The sequence below is a fragment of the Semicossyphus pulcher genome, unplaced genomic scaffold (assembly GCF_022749685.1).
Source record: "Semicossyphus pulcher isolate SPU_LCO1_2020_fin unplaced genomic scaffold, fSemPul1.0.p SCAF_5, whole genome shotgun sequence".
NCBI lineage: Eukaryota > Metazoa > Chordata > Actinopteri > Labriformes > Labridae > Semicossyphus > Semicossyphus pulcher.
The window spans coordinates 15,892,465-15,908,100 of NW_027211726.1; the positions used below are offsets into that span (position 1 = coordinate 15,892,465).

Consider the following 15,636-nt stretch of genomic DNA (forward strand, 5'->3'; position numbering starts at 1 on the left):
AAGCCGAGGGTGGGAGTCGAACCCGGGGCCGCCGCATCGAGGACTGTCGCCTCTGTATATGGGATGCACGGTTTAACCACTGAGCTAAACCGGCGCCCTAGAAATGCTAAAATTGTTTTGGTTCAGAACGGTGTCCACAATTTTAGTTGGAAAAAAGAGATTGAAAAGTGGTTGTGTAAATGCACAGTACCTTTTTAATGAGCTTGTATTTATCTTGAAGCAACACCATAGAAGGAGTGTCCATCTGTGTTAAAGCACTTGTATGAACAGAGAAGAGCACGCACTGGAATAGTCAGCGAGCTCTTCATTTTCATGTCCTGTAACACAAAAGAACACATTTTATTACATGAGCCTTATCCTATTCCGGTGATGTATGACTAATGCTAGTAATGCATGCCCCTTTACGGCTGAGTTATATATGCTTGACGTGCCATAATAAATTCTTATTGTTTAAATCAGAATCTTTAAGGACATCTTTACACACCTTCTTCAGACTGATGAAATGCACACACTCCAGCCAGGTGGTGAGGAAGGGGCCCAGGCAGATCGCACAACAGCTGCTGCTGGACAACAGGTCAGTCAGTGACGGGTAGTGGGTAAGCATCCTGTGGACCAGAGAGGACCTGTTCCTGTCCTCCTGCAGGACAAACCTGGCACCCAGCTCCTGGGAAACAAAGATGTAACAGACCAAAACAACAACAGCCATTTTATGAGTATTTTACACCATTCATGATAAATAGGTGTTGTCTGTCTGTAGTGCTGTCTGTTGTACTTTACCTTTAACGTTAGCACCTCTGCTTCCTGCACTGACGACATCGCCTCACAGCGAACAAACCGGTTGCCTTCAAAATAAAGCTCTTTCAGGTGCAGCTGGTGAAACTACACAAAGTCATGAGTCACACAGTGAAGTTGTGAGTCCATACTTTAGATTTCACGATAGCATTTAATTGTGCTCCTTAATTATGTAATACTGGATACTGTACCTCAACAGGAAACATGGACAACTTGTTACCAGCCACATCGAGAACTTGCAGTTTTGTCAGTGCCACGATTCCCTGGATGAAATATAAGTGATGGTTATGTATCTGCTGCATTGAAAAAGTATGCACTCAAACACTTCCTGTTTATGAGGTTCAAAGACAAACACAGCAGTATAACTTAACGTGAGTATATTGAAATTACATCTATGAACACCCACCTCTGGCAGGCTGCTCAGCTTGTTTCTGGCTACATGCAGCTTGGTTAGGCCTTTACACTGGTACAGCTGCTGAGGTAGCTGAGACAGATTGTTGGAAGTCAGGTTTATCACAGACAACCTGGTGAGATGACCCAACTCAGCAGGGAGCTCCTCCAGCTTATTGTCCAGCACACTGAGATGTTGAAGACTCTTCAAGCTGATGCAAAAGATGGTCATAAAAACACATAATTTCAGCTTTCTTTGTGTAAGAAAATGTATTAATATTAATAAGAGAATCACTGCAGGGATAAAGATATTTGATACCCTTTAATCTCAGCTGGAAGTCTTTGAATCTGGTTGTGGTTCAGATTGAGCACAACAAGGTTTTTGAAGCCACCTGTGAAGCATTAATACGACAATAAAGGGGTTAATTTTAGCTTTTTGTTTTTAATAAATCGTGCAAAACAGTGAGAACATACCTATCACCTCAGGTGGCACTGCTCTGATTTGGTTGCTGAACAGATACAGCTTCTTCAAGGACTCCAGATGGCCCAAAACAGCGGGGACCTCCTTCAAGGCATTATTTCCCAAATTCAGCTCAGACAGCTTGCAGGCGTCGCATAAAGAAAAATATTTAATCACAAATCTGCGTGGTGTGTAAAACATTTAAAGATTTATTTTGGAAGTTTTCCAGTCAAACAGATGAGCTGGGAGTATAAAATCGAGGCAGACTCACGTGTTGCAGAGAGAGCAGCTCGGCAGGCAGGAAGCTGATGGAGTTGTTGTTCAGCAGGAGAACTGACAGGTTTGTTAAAGCGGTAACACACTCGGGAACGTCCTTTATTTTCTTTGAACTCAAATTTAAAGAAGTTGCATTGCCGTAAAATGCTCTGACCACGGACTCGGCCATTTGCAGAAAAAAAGTTCAAGTTCACGTTTCCATGGCGACAAGACGCTTTTTGGCTTGTCAATGAAGATCGGCTGTCAGGCAGCAGCGGCCCCTAGTGGTGACAGCTGGGTATAGCAGAGTGTTTCCACGTGCTTAAGGTTGTTGACAAATGTATGAGCTCCTTTACTGTCTGAATGTATTACAAATAAACCCCACACAATTAATATGGAAAAAATGCACTTGGTAAAGTACTCATAATACAGATACCTCCTTAATAAGTGTTGTTCAGATCAGATATAAGATGTGGCGTTTTTATATGTAAGAAATTGGTGGGGCACCAGCTACTTCAATAGAAAGGCTACATACCAGGAAAACTCCAGTACTCTCTCTTGCTACTGATGTGTGTTTTTAAACACGTCAACAAACAGTGCTGTCAAGTGTTCTGAAACAACAGCTAAGCGCAGGGCTGGCAACTCTCACGCATCGACAGTGACACTCACACAGTCGACACTTTCACATGCTCTCACGCCACAAGTCAATTTTCTCACGCAGTGAAAAACTAATTCACAAGTGATAATGTGGCGCGACAAAACGGCACAAAGAATTGAGGGAGCCATTTCATTGGTCTTTGCTTGCTTTAACACTAGTATAAAAACATGAAAAACACAACTATTTAAAATGATTACAAATCTTTGAGCTGCATAAAATGTATTCCTACATTATAGTGTATCGGCTGCCTATCGATTGTAATAAGTTGTATTTTCTAAACGTGTTTTGGATGTTTAAGCTAACAAACAATACAGTAAAATAAAATATCTAGCTCAAAAAATACTCAAGTAAAGTAGAAGTGCTAAAACTTGTATTTACAGTACATTAATGTACTAAATAAATGCATATGGCTACTTTCAACTACTAGCATTTTAAAACATTAATTACAAAATAAAAGGTAGTGAGTGTTTGATATTAAAAATGTGTATACCAGTTAGACATATTGAGTATGTCTTAAACTATTTTACTGTATAAAACTGACAACTTGAACTTACTTAATGTAAAAAGACAAGGTGTGCACATGGAATATCAGATCACAGTATGTCTTCATCTTTCCTGCCCAGAGCAGCAGATGTGCATATGCCTCTTGATGATCACATAAAGTGAAAGAAATAATATGGATGTCTTTAATAATCTCAATTCAAAAAGTATATGATTGAATGGGAAAAAATCAATTGAATTGTTTTTTTCTTCATTAGAAATACTGAAAATAAAGCACTGACATACCTTATTGCATTGTATGTGTTTATGTAACACTGATATGATTTACAAGTTTAATAATTCAGTTCATTCCAGGAACACTAAGAAGTTCAACATCCCACCGGATAACTCTGTTTACATTCTCAATTCTGCTTGGATTAAAATGATGAATTTCAATATCTCTAACCTAAACAGGGGATGAAAAGAACCCTGGGGAGCACTGGGACAGACTGGGGAAGTTTCATTTCTTTATTATGATATTTTCATCAGCACAATAGTGACGATTAGATTTCTCTCCCCACTGATATCGTTTCCACCTCTGAACAGTAAGTAACGTTATGCATTTAACCCATTCTGAAAACATCCATGTCTCCAAGGGGGTGGGCTCTTTCCAAATACATTTGTATTTAGGGGCCCTTAGTGTGAGTGCTTCCAACACTCTTTTTATTACACACACTGGTTTATGTCACACTATGACTCGTCTGTCTCTCAGCTGTCCTCTGCATTGACCGGGTCCTTTAGCCGCTCCACTGAATTATAGTGCTCTCCTAGTCCGTAGGCATGACGCATGTAGCTGCAAACAATGAGAAAACATGTTTAGAACCTTTTCAGAAACTTTAATTTAATATAGTTTATGCATAGATTAGAACCATACAAGTTTGCCTGTCTGTAGCTGATTCTTAATCATTCTTAACATCTGAATGCAGTTAGATGAAGACCTTTAATATGTCCCTTATGAACATGCACTGCAGATGTTTGGAATATCAAGTACTTAAATTGATCTTAACTGATGAGAGCAGCAGCGTAATCTATGAAAGGAGTCTTTTTTTAGCCTCTTTATTTAACATTATTACAAATTATATTTAAACTTGCAGAAGTTCAAAGCTGCAATAAATATATCTGCCTGCCTGTCATAGAAGCGTTCAGCTGTATTTAATACAGCTGTAATGTCTAAATGTTTTCAGCTCTGTATTTTGTTGCAATTTATTTTGTACTGCTTTTACTGCATAAAGCATATGTAAAACAACAAAGCTAATACAACTTGAACCCTAACAAACCATGGTTCTCAACTGGTGGGTCGGGACCCAAAAATGGGTCACTGAGCTGTTTTCAGTGGGTTGTGAAAGTGTGCTTGAAAAAGAAATGTGTGCTGCGCTTTTATTTTGAAGGACATGTCAAATTTCAAATTTCAAATTTATTTGTATAGCGCCAGATCACACTTCACAAAAAGAGCAGGTCTAGACCGACTCTTTGTTATGTTATTTAAAGAGAGGCCCAACATGAATCACCATGAGTAGCACTTAGCAATATTCGGCACATTGGCATGACATGTGTTTCCTATAACTTGTGTGCAGTAGTAGTGTAGTTTATTCACACTCTATCCACTGATTGGGTGATCCCAGCTACAGTTACATTCTTGAAACTTGATAAACCCCTACAGTGGTTGCATTTATGTTGCAGTTTATTTCTGCTGACAAAAGGCTGCAAACCGAATGAATTGTAGAGGGAATATTTTCCTCGCACTGCTACCATCTGGTCATTTTGGTTGACCTTTATACTGTAATGTTTTGTGAAGCTGACATACTGTGATGTTTCATTCCATCTCAGGTAAAAACAACATTTTTTATTAAATAAATCTGAGTGGTTGACAAATGTCTGAAATTTGGGTCGCGATTTGTCACTAAGGAGGCGGAGGGTCCTGAGGCTAGACCAGTTGAGAACCACTGCTAACAAACATACCAAAACATACACAGTACTTACACAAGAGTGACAGGATTGCTATCAAACTCCTCCCCAATCTTTATAGTTGAGGAATTAGCCTGAATCACTTCTATTGGCAACTGAAGCACTTGAGTCAAAGCTCGCAGCTGGTAGGGATGAGACATGAAAAAGAGAAGGAGTTAGTACACAAAGCGACAGCACAGATGCAGCATCTGTTTCTAAACTCTATCAACTCACTTCGAGCTGTCCGCCCCAGGCTGCTGTGTGCTCCACCTCACTGCAGTATTTCTCAAACTCATCTGGAAAAGAAGCACACAAACACTTAAACATCATTACCTTACGTACACAATAACCTTCTAATGAAGGCAAACACAAAAGTGTTACCTGTTGTGAACATGTCACCGGTGTTGGGGTTGGTGAGGAAAGGCAGGAAGTCGTCAGCATGGCTTCTCATGTGCTCTGCGGTACGGGACCGCAGTTCTTTCACACTCATGACTAACTAGAGTGAAGCAGAAGAGAAAATGTACTCTCTGTGTATTCAAGTTTTCAGAGAGGACAGAGCACCTATTACATTTCTGCTAGAGCTATGACAACAATGTGTACCTTTGATCGCTGTGCCAGCTGATCTTCAACGGCGCGGTACATGCAGTGTCCATCAGAGGATATTTCTTTGATCTGAAGCTGTTGCTGGGCGAGTTTCTGAGCCAGCATCAAACCCTCCTGGTGCCTCACACCCTGCAGGTTTTCCACCTCTGCCTCTGCAATCCGGCTCTCCCGCTCCTTCTCCTGGGCGGCCTTCTTGTCCTGGAGAGGATTATTTAAATATTTTTTAATGAATAGTTGCAACCATGATTGAAACAAATTCAAAAAGGAGAGCAAACACAGATGATGCATAAATTAAAAATAAAATCTTAGGGAATAACCAATATTCATTATCAGTAAGTTAGTTATTATTAAAACTGTGTGTTTTGTGCTTTAGATTTCGATTTTTAGAATTCTAAGAAATAGGGATGATGATAATAACCCTGAAGGTTGCCTCTAACATTGTACACTGACTATGTCAATAAACAGTTACACTGCTCTGGGCAATAACAAACAGCACTTAAACTGTCTTATTTGATGTGAAACCTGTTCCTCACCCTTCTCTTCTGGGCCTTGGTGAGACGAGGCTGAGTGACCTCTTCTTCTTCAGCTTCCACCTTCAGGTTCTCCACTCCATTCAACACCTCCTCCACCTTGTGAGATTGGATGAGGAGATCTTTAATTATGTGGCAATTGGATGTTTGAGTAATAAACAGACCTCATGCCAGCATGGACAGTGAGACGATAACGTTAGAGAATGCATTCTGTACATATTCTAATGTGTTATAACAATACCTCTTGTACAATAAATTATAAAGGGATTGAAATGAAAAAGGTAGTGATGAGATTTAACAATAATCTGAATGCAGACATTTACCTTTGTGCCAGCTGTAGACTGAAGTTGCTTGCATTCCTCCTCATGTTTCTGGCTGAGATCAGCCTCCAATTTGGCAATCTCTTCTGTCATCTGTTTCCGTCGTTTCTTGTCATTTTTGGGAACTGCATTTTTCATACTCTGGATTTGAGCTGAAAATGAAACAGAATGTGAGAGAATTACGGCTACAATGATAATAAGCTGAACAGTTTTTCCCCCCCTTATAGATCAGTGCAGCAGCAGTTTTTCTGCCCTCGGTTTTTATGTAAATTGTACACCTAAAACTACAATAGGGTATTGTATTGTATTGTATTAGGGACCATTTAAAAAAGCTTAGAATAATAACACAGTTATTATAGTTATAGTATTTTCTATTTTGCTTGCTAGTAGCTAGCTTAGGCTAAATTCCAAGACGTAAAACAACAAAAGAGCTGCAAGCAAACTGCAATGACTACATTTTGACTGCAAAGAAAAAAATGCTGAAAAGAGGTGTGTTATACATTAGCTACCTTGCATATCTTTCTTTTCCTTGCGATGCTGCTTTGCCAGCTGCTCCTCTGGTGTCTCCACTGTCTCTCCCTCCATGACTGGATGTTGTTTAGTTGCTTCGTTGGTTTTCTTTTAGTGTGATATATGACAGCCGTTAGATAAACAAAGTGTTAAAACGTCCCTGTACTCCACATCAGGGAAAAGAGATAAATATAGGAACTCCACAATAAAAGAAATGTGCCGATATCATGGATGTACATGCATGGTTTGTATGGCCTTATCCGGAAGAAACGAGGGAACAGGGCGGAGCTTTCTTCTTCTTCGCCTCACTTAACAGCCAATGTTGTTGTGTCATACCGCCACCTGGTGGCTCGTTGTTACTACAGTTCAATCATGTCATAGCAGCCAGGCTGTCAGGTGAGTGTACAGATTCTTATCAACCTTTCCATTTGCAATAACATCTACTGAACCCGTGTGTAACATTTCGAGCAAGATCTGATCTTAATACAGAGAGGGAACGCATTCGGTTCTTGATTCAGGGCACCCATAATTAATTTGTACCCACAAAAAATTGTTCCCACAACATTATATCTTGTTCCCCAAAGATACAATCTTTCTCCCAAACGATAACGTTTTTACCACAAGATAACAATGCTTGCTAAAGATATTTCTAGAATCCCGTCAGGTCACCCCAAATTAATGCTCCCAAGAGTTTCTGTTAATATTTTACACATAAAAAATTTTATGGAAATTTCAGGGTGTCATTTGCAGTACAATCTTTAAAGGAGCATCAAAGCTAATAACTTAGTGGAAACTTTGAGGGAACCTTTAGAGAATATTAGCTGTTTGTTGGGTTTTTTTGTTTGTTATTTATTTATTTTCTCACGTAGATTTTTTTTCCCCCTTAAGATAATGGATACTTTTATTGTTCAGATATGAAAAAATGATTCGATGAAAGAGACAAAAAACTAAATATTTCTAATATTGTCTCATGTATTTATAAATTTAAAATGCGCCCATGGTGATATAATCAGAATTTATGACTGCAAATTATTCAAAACGTAAATGCAAATATTAGACGAGTGATAATAAACTAACAAAGCAAATATGAAATATGATAAGTTTTATGTACTCGTATTGTTACATAAACTTTTATTACCATTAAAGATATTTGATTTTATTGGGTGCTAATTGGCGAGAAACTCATTTCTAGAGGGCAGACGTGCGGTGTGACCAGAGGGTGTGACGTGGCACGCGGGGCGGAAGAGCTTGTTTGTGTTTTGGTTCTGAGGGGAAGTTGCGAGAAGAAAGAAAGGAGGAGACGTGACGGGATTGTTGAAATTATTTTCTTGGTTCCCTAATACCATCTCACCATAGTGTCCCGGGCTCCGTGTGTAAATATTACAGCCGTGGTATTTCAAGTTCAAAACATCGTCTGGCTTTCAGGTAGCGTACTTGACATGCATCGACAGGTTGAGGTTTCCAGCTGGCTGACTGGCTAACGCTAACGTTTGCTCAGTTGTCATCGGGGACTGCTGTTAGCTAGCGCTGTCGCTAGCTGAGTAGCTAATGTCGGTGATGTTTGATAGCGAAGGGAATACATAAATGCAGGCCTTTGTCATGTCTCACCGAGTCCAGCTGTACCTCTCCTAGGCTGCTGTGCTGTCATTAGTAAGCGTCTGGTGTAGCGAGCTGCATGACAGGCTACAGTTGACTTTGTGAGAGCTAACAGCTACATGGGTGGAATCAGGTCAGTGGGTGGAATGCTAACAATACTTGCAAGCTAACGTTTGTGTTTGTTAATTAAAGGTTTGGCTACTCCCTTTTAAATAACATAATGCGTACTGCACAGTATTTCAAACTGACAACTATACATAGCAATACAGGAACTAGCTTGTTAACCCATCGTGTTACCATTGTCACGTAAAAGCCTGTCGGTTTTATGTGCTTTTCATTAAGTGGTTGGGAGGCTAACTGCACCAGCCAGTTAGGAAGCTAAGGTTAGCTAACAGCAAGTAAGCTAACTCGCTAGACAACAAAAACAATTTGGAAAATGGCGTCCCCCCCTTAAAATCAAAACAGATACATAGCCACAGCTAAGACGAGCAGCTGTGTTTACAGTCAACTAGCGACAGTCTAATCTAGATATGTTGTGAGCATTGCTGCGCTGATCGTTTGTTGACAGTCCCTTCATGAGTCTGAGTAAACGCAGTTGCTGTTTTTCACAGTTGCACCGTTTTGTGAGTTAAATCCCTCTTTATTTTGATGTTAAATCAGCAGAGCCGTTGATTTTGCACCATAATTAAGTGAAATTTGCTGTATATAAATTGCTCTCTTAATATATGAACAAGAGATAACATGTAAGCTGACTGACACTTTCTAAACACCACAGGGGGCAAGGCCTCTCTTTGCTTGTATATATAAATACAATGATACCATTCAATACTATACTATACTGCTACTAATTGTTCACCCTAAGACAAAATCATCAAACGTGTGATCTTTACAGAGGTAGTTGGGTTTTTTCAGAGCTATTTTACCATATTGCATTAGAGTGAGTATGTGAGTATAATATGGCGTCAGTGTTTTTGTCAGCAGGGATCATATCTGTCTCCTGGATAAGAGTTGGTGTGGGACGCACTCTGAAAGTCATAATAGTCATTTTTGTGGCGAGGGATAAGATTCCAGAGAACAGGCTCAGGATAAATTCTTCCTCCAAAGTCGGACATAGACTGTGATTATCTCCTGACAACAGTCATCTGTTGTATTCAAAGTTGTCAGCAGTTCAATCCTAAATAAATTACAAAGAAATGCATGGCATGTATTTATCCGGAGGTCCTTGCAGTTTTAACACGCTCTGGTAATGTGGGTGGGAGAAACGCTCGAAACTCTTGTTGTGGTTCTCAACAAGGCTTCCTTTGCTTTCTGATACTGTATGTGGTTTTGGTGGGCTTTCGGTAACTCTTTCATGATCACTGAGTTTGTAACTGTGGGGGAAAAAAGCGTCAGCTATTTTTACCTTTTATTTTTAAAGGAGGTTGAGCATGTCTGAAGTGTCTTTGACATAGAGTCGATTTCTGTATTTAAATGACTTTAAAATAGTTTAAATTAAATTGTTGTATACACAATTGTACATATTACGTTGAATTAACATTATAATACATTATATGGTTCATTTCAGTGTAAATGTATTAACAGAAAAAACAGAATTCTTGTTGTAGAAGTTTTGCTGTTGAATTAGCATCTGCTACACTTGTGAACTTGTGAAGTGTGTGATACTGCTGGGTTTAGGCTTGATTTTGACATGTGCAAATCTGCGTGTAAAATGCACCAATTTAAACGGATTGGCTGTGTCATGCATTGACTTGCTTGGCATTGTCAGTCAGGGATTTATGGGACCTGACAATCGCTATGTGTTGATAACTCAGAGCGTCTCCAACTACAGTGCATGTTCTGTCTGGAGCTGTAACGATTAATTGAATAGTTGTTCTTTAAGATAATTCAGTAAAAGATAACGGCTTAAACATTAACTTGTATTTACACAGTTGTTGTGTTACACTATTCTTCGCTTACATTAAAGTAGATTAGTCTTGATACTTTTTTACAAGTGTAAAGAGTTTATTTAAATGCATATTTAACACCTGACCTTTGGCAAGTTGAATATTTAAAATCCCTTTAAATGTTACTTAAAGGTATAATCCTGAAGATTTTCATGCTAATAAATAGATAGATAGTGAAGTCACTATCTATTGCAGAATGATATAACATAGTGGTAATCGAGCCTATGGCCCACTGATGTAAACCTTTGCATTTGCGGACTCACGAACTGGGTCTCTGTGGTGACATTCGTGGAAAAACATCACAAGCGGCGCCCGGTTAGTTACGCGTTTTCCATCACCCAGCAGTGGTGGGTCTGCCAGAGAGGGTAGGCGGAGCTAAGCGGCTGCTTTTCCGGTCTCTACGAGCATTGCGAGTGAACAGTAATCTACTATGGCTGAATAAACAAAGAAAAGATCGATGACTACAGATACAACTTCAAAAATAAGTGAACATCCAAAGAAAAAGAAACAAATTCGACGCTCAGATGAAGGCAAACAGTCTAAAAAGCAAAGCGACCGTCAGCGAGGTAAATCAAGAGTTACCACCATAACAACAAAGGGAGCCAGCTGTAGACATCTGGTTAAATTGGGAAGTGTCCTCCTGCAAGTACCGTTTATCGCCAAAGGGGCCAACAAAGAGATCAAAACAGAGATCGAGATGAGATTGAATCTTTAAAAAAATCCCAAACTGCCCGCACAAAACGATGACTGTCAGTAGGTTGTGTTTTTCACACAGTTTGCACATAGTATTACTGTAACTCTCACTAACATGTCAAATTTGAAACCAAATATTTAGTTCTATTTTAGATCAAATACAGTCCCTTATACAAGCAAAGGAAAAGCAGCTTATTTGAGTAATTGTTGACGGCTTAAAAATGCTTTTGAAAATTCCACAGTTTGCACGAAATGCTGGACCACATTTCTTTCAAAGAGGATATTCTTTGTTATGGTTCTTCTGAGAAATGTTAAGCACCATGTTACTCGTTCATTAGTTAACCCGTTTCCTCTCTTGCCCTCTTCCAGCAGAAGTCCTGATAGTTGGTTTGGCCCACAGGACACCAGCGGATCTGACTAGGTCATGGCCAATCGGGGAGGAGCTACGAGACCCAACGGACCCAATGCAGGGAACAAGATCTGTCAGTTCAAGCTGGTGCTGTTGGGGGAGTCTGCTGTAGGGAAGTCCAGCTTAGTGCTCCGTTTCGTCAAGGGTCAGTTCCATGAATTCCAGGAGAGCACAATAGGAGGTGAGCTTCATAACAAGAGAGCGGGCTCATTTCTCATGAGCTGCCAGTTGGTTGAAGATCAAATGGGTTTGTTTGTGTCTTCATTTTTGCTTTGATCGTGTGGTTACTCAATGTTGCGAGAGTCGAATCAGGTGCACCTCCTCACAGCCGATTGGGTGCTTTGCTGTGGTCAAGTCAGACACTTAAATTTACATTTTTAAGAACTCTAAAGTAAAAATAATTTCCAGAAGTTAGCCATTTTATTTTGGCGATGAGATCACTGCCAAGTGTGTAAAGTGGAAGTTAGACAAGAGTTACACAATCATAAACTTTATAAACAGCTAGCTCTTCTCCACTTCAGCTTAAAGTTAAATGTACAATATGTGGAAGAAAATCCTGCTGCTTCCTTTTGATTTATCTGTGACCTATTTTTCATTGTCAAAGTATTCTTTTGGTGAAGATATTGATGATCTAACAACACTTTTTCTTTCAGCTGCCTTTCTCACCCAGACAGTGTGTCTAGATGACACAACAGTGAAGTTTGAAATCTGGGACACTGCAGGACAGGAGCGTTACCACAGTTTGGCACCCATGTATTACAGAGGAGCACAGGCCGCCATCGTCGTCTACGACATCACAAACGAGGCTCGTTCAGCCCTGACTAAGTCCCTCTTACTACTTCTACCTTTACTCTAAGTCACCTTACTTAAGCAGTGTTCAAGTTGTTGTTCAAAAGCAGCTGTTTATATAAAAGTATCTGATTAGAAAGTAAATATCTTTTGATGTTATTGATCACATGAAGGTATTGACGGATGGCACTATTTGTTCATCTTGCAGGAGTCCTTTGCACGAGCAAAGAACTGGGTGAAGGAGCTGCAAAGACAAGCTAGCCCTAATATAGTCATCGCTCTGTCAGGCAACAAGGCTGACCTCGCCAGCAAGAGAGCTGTCGATTTTCAGGTCAGATCAAACACTCAAACATTGTGGGATTGTTCATGTTATTACTCCAGAACTCCAGGATTAGTCCTTATAGTCTTTTTTTGTCCCTGAATGCACTCATGTGTGAGGATGTATCACCGTGTTCATGTTGTGTTAACAGGACGCCCAGTCCTATGCAGACGACAACAGCTTACTTTTCATGGAGACGTCAGCCAAGACTTCTATGAATGTGAATGAGATATTTATGGCTATTGGTGGGTAATTTTTACACTTCATTTAAAGATTTCTCCAGTGCATTTGTAGAGTAATAAAAAAAGCTTTTACTTACTCTGGTTCACTGGAGGTTTCAGGTTGGGTTCTGGAAGTTGTTCCCACCCTGCGAATGAGAAGCTACAGTCTCTTTTATTGTTGATTACTTTTTGTTTTTTCTCCCTTTCAGCAAAGAGATTGCCGAAGAGTGAGCCTCAGGCCACAGGAACCAGCAGCGGGCGGAACCGAGGAGTGGACCTGACAGAAGCTGCCCAGCCGGCCAAGGCTCCGTGCTGCAGTAACTAACGTGAAGAACGACCCCCAACCAGCCTGTATAGCAGTAACTAATGCGGCCGATGCCCCCCCCCCGAATGCCACTGCGGTTACTAATGCAATGTGTTGTACTCTTATCTCCAGTTCTCTCGTTTGCAAATCAAGAAAAGATGCCCCACCCCCCCTCCTCCTTCCCCTCTTCTTTTTGCAGTAACAAAGTCAATACCATCACACTGAGCTCTCCACTTAGCCCCGCCTCTTTTCCCCCATCATGGTTTCTGCTGCTACCTGTTTAAAAACCATTCTGTCCTCCTTTCTGCCATCCGGCTTGTTACATCTATCAAGTATGATTGATAGATTATTGATCGCAGACATTAAAGTGCACCCTGCCTTCCAATGTGTAGATACGAGTTTCATTTAGAGGAAGTGCTCACTTCCCTTTTCTGGGATAGCTTAAGACTTTACTACTGCATTTCTAAAACACGTCTTGTTTTTGTTCTTTTTCTTTTTGTTGATAATTTAGTTCTTTTTTGGTGGCTATAATTTTGTCTAAATGATGGATGCACATACTTGTATACTTACATGGCCTGAAATAGAAAAACAAACAGCTGTGTTTGACCTTTTGTCTGCAGTCGCACAGAAAATCTCTCAGAGAGAACAGGAGGGTGTTCTGGTGAATCTGAGGATGAGGGAACAAGAGAGGAACCCTAAGCTCCACGCCTCTCTCTTGTCACTGGGACCCTTTCATCATAAAGTTTAGTAAACATTTGTTAACTGTAGTCCGATGCCTGCCCTTGTTACCCGTGCCCTTTACCCGACTAAACCCAGAGTCGCACTAGTGTACATTCTCCTCCACCACCACCCCAAGGCTCTATTTAGGGGCCATGCCTGCTTCTCGCTATCCCAAGTGGCATTGTGCAATGTTTCACAGTATTTACTCTGTGACTTGAGTGTCTGCAAGGACCAATGCAGCACTGCAAAACGCCCCCAGGCTCCACGCAGTACCTTCTCCACAACAGGCACACAACGTCCTGATGCATAGTCTTTTCATCTCTCCGTCGGGTGTTTCGGTTTCTGTCTTTAGACGATTCAGTTTTTGCAGATTGTCTTAAAGCTCGTAAATGGTAGCAAGATGCTTCATAATCACCTTTTTGAATCGTAATAATTTGTCATTTTCTCTCTATTAGGAAGTGCTTTAGACACAGCCGTGTGTCAGCGTGTACAGACCGGGCCTGGGCTGGCTGGCTGATGACAGATTTCACCCATAGACTCACTCACATGTGCCCATTTATGTGTGTGTGTGTGTTTCAATACACATTTGCACATGAACACACACATTACATTGACTTCACCCCTTCACACGCCGACATAAACATCATTGTACATAAACACACACATAGTCTGTTACAGGGCTCCCGAACGTATGTTGAGCACACACACAAACACACATACACATTACACACTGCAGTACATCTGCTCAATAACTCTCTCTACAGGTCTGTCTTACTCATGCCTTGCACTAATGATGCTCATGAATATATCTTGTCATAATTACAGCCAGTGTGATATAAATATATATATAAATATAAATATATAAATAATATACTGTAAATAGGGTGTTGCAGTGTAGTCTACCTTTTTTTGATTTACCAGTGACAGGACTAATGCTTGCTAGGGAGTTGTCTAGATAATCATAAAAAGATGTGTACAGTTAGCAGAAAAAAACAGCTACAATCTGGGTTTTTGTTGCTGTTCCTTTTTTCACACAAATGGTTAAATTATAATCAGTGGTGGTCTTTATAAATGTATGTAGTGTTATCAACAAAATAAGATGAAATTGCATTTATTTAGTCGTCTGTCTTGTACCTTTTTCTCAAAGGAAAAAAATAATATCCAAACATTTTGGTTTCTATTTTTTAACATGATCTCTTTCTTGCATTTCACTAATTCTTTGTTTTTTTTTGGCTGAGATGGTTTGAAAAGCTCCAAAGGAGTCGGACACAAAACAGTTTGATTAAGCGACAGTCTGCCCCCCTGCATAACATCTCAGTAACCTTGTGAAGATATCGTAGGAACAGTGTAACAACTATCAGCTGGCACGATGGTGATTCCTGAATAAATGAATTAACACATAATGAGGATGTAAATTGTATGTTTGTTTTTTCTGTTGCAGTGAACACTTAATTACAGCCGGAAAAAAAACATTTAAATGCAAGCATTTTACAGTACTGTTATGTAATGACCAAATAAATACTGAAATAAATTTGAACATTTATTATTGTAATCAGGCTGTGTGTATGTGTATGTGTGTGTGCATGGACGTGGTGACTTTTTTTAATCTTAACTTTCGTCTGTTGTTTTTGTTTATTATA

General features: G+C 40.0%; 3 protein-coding genes across 5 annotated transcripts; 1 reads left to right on the top strand and 2 right to left on the bottom strand.

Moving 5' to 3' along the window:
- Positions 1-209: 209 nt before the first annotated feature.
- Positions 210-2,087, bottom strand: lrrc69 (leucine rich repeat containing 69). Its single transcript, XM_069680880.1, has 8 exons — positions 1,914-2,087; positions 1,657-1,783; positions 1,502-1,574; positions 1,199-1,394; positions 984-1,055; positions 778-879; positions 485-664; positions 210-317 (listed from the first exon to the last, which is right to left on the bottom strand). Exons 1-8 carry the CDS (start codon positions 2,085-2,087, stop codon positions 210-212), a joined length of 1,032 nt encoding a protein of 343 aa, XP_069536981.1.
- Positions 2,088-3,353: 1,266 nt separating this feature from the next.
- Positions 3,354-7,260, bottom strand: otud6b (OTU deubiquitinase 6B). Its single transcript, XM_069681636.1, has 8 exons — positions 7,002-7,260; positions 6,496-6,644; positions 6,176-6,271; positions 5,640-5,840; positions 5,421-5,535; positions 5,274-5,335; positions 5,076-5,182; positions 3,354-3,888 (listed from the first exon to the last, which is right to left on the bottom strand). The coding sequence occupies exons 1-8, from the start codon at positions 7,075-7,077 to the stop codon at positions 3,804-3,806; spliced, it is 891 nt and encodes a 296-aa protein (XP_069537737.1). The 5' UTR covers positions 7,078-7,260; the 3' UTR covers positions 3,354-3,803.
- Positions 7,261-8,254: 994 nt separating this feature from the next.
- LOC138608560 (ras-related protein Rab-5A) lies at positions 8,255-15,548 on the top strand. Of its 3 annotated transcripts, none has more exons than XM_069681165.1 (6): positions 8,255-8,427; positions 11,604-11,824; positions 12,297-12,448; positions 12,641-12,763; positions 12,903-12,996; positions 13,182-15,548. In XM_069681165.1, exons 2-6 carry the CDS (start codon positions 11,659-11,661, stop codon positions 13,295-13,297), a joined length of 651 nt encoding a protein of 216 aa, XP_069537266.1. In that variant the 5' UTR covers positions 8,255-8,427; positions 11,604-11,658; the 3' UTR covers positions 13,298-15,548. The 3 variants fall into 3 exon arrangements, with proteins under 3 accessions (XP_069537266.1, XP_069537267.1, XP_069537268.1); XM_069681166.1 differs by having other exon boundaries at positions 11,607-11,824; XM_069681167.1 differs by lacking the exon at positions 8,255-8,427 and adding an exon at positions 8,439-8,731.
- The last annotated feature ends 88 nt before the right edge of the window (positions 15,549-15,636 follow it).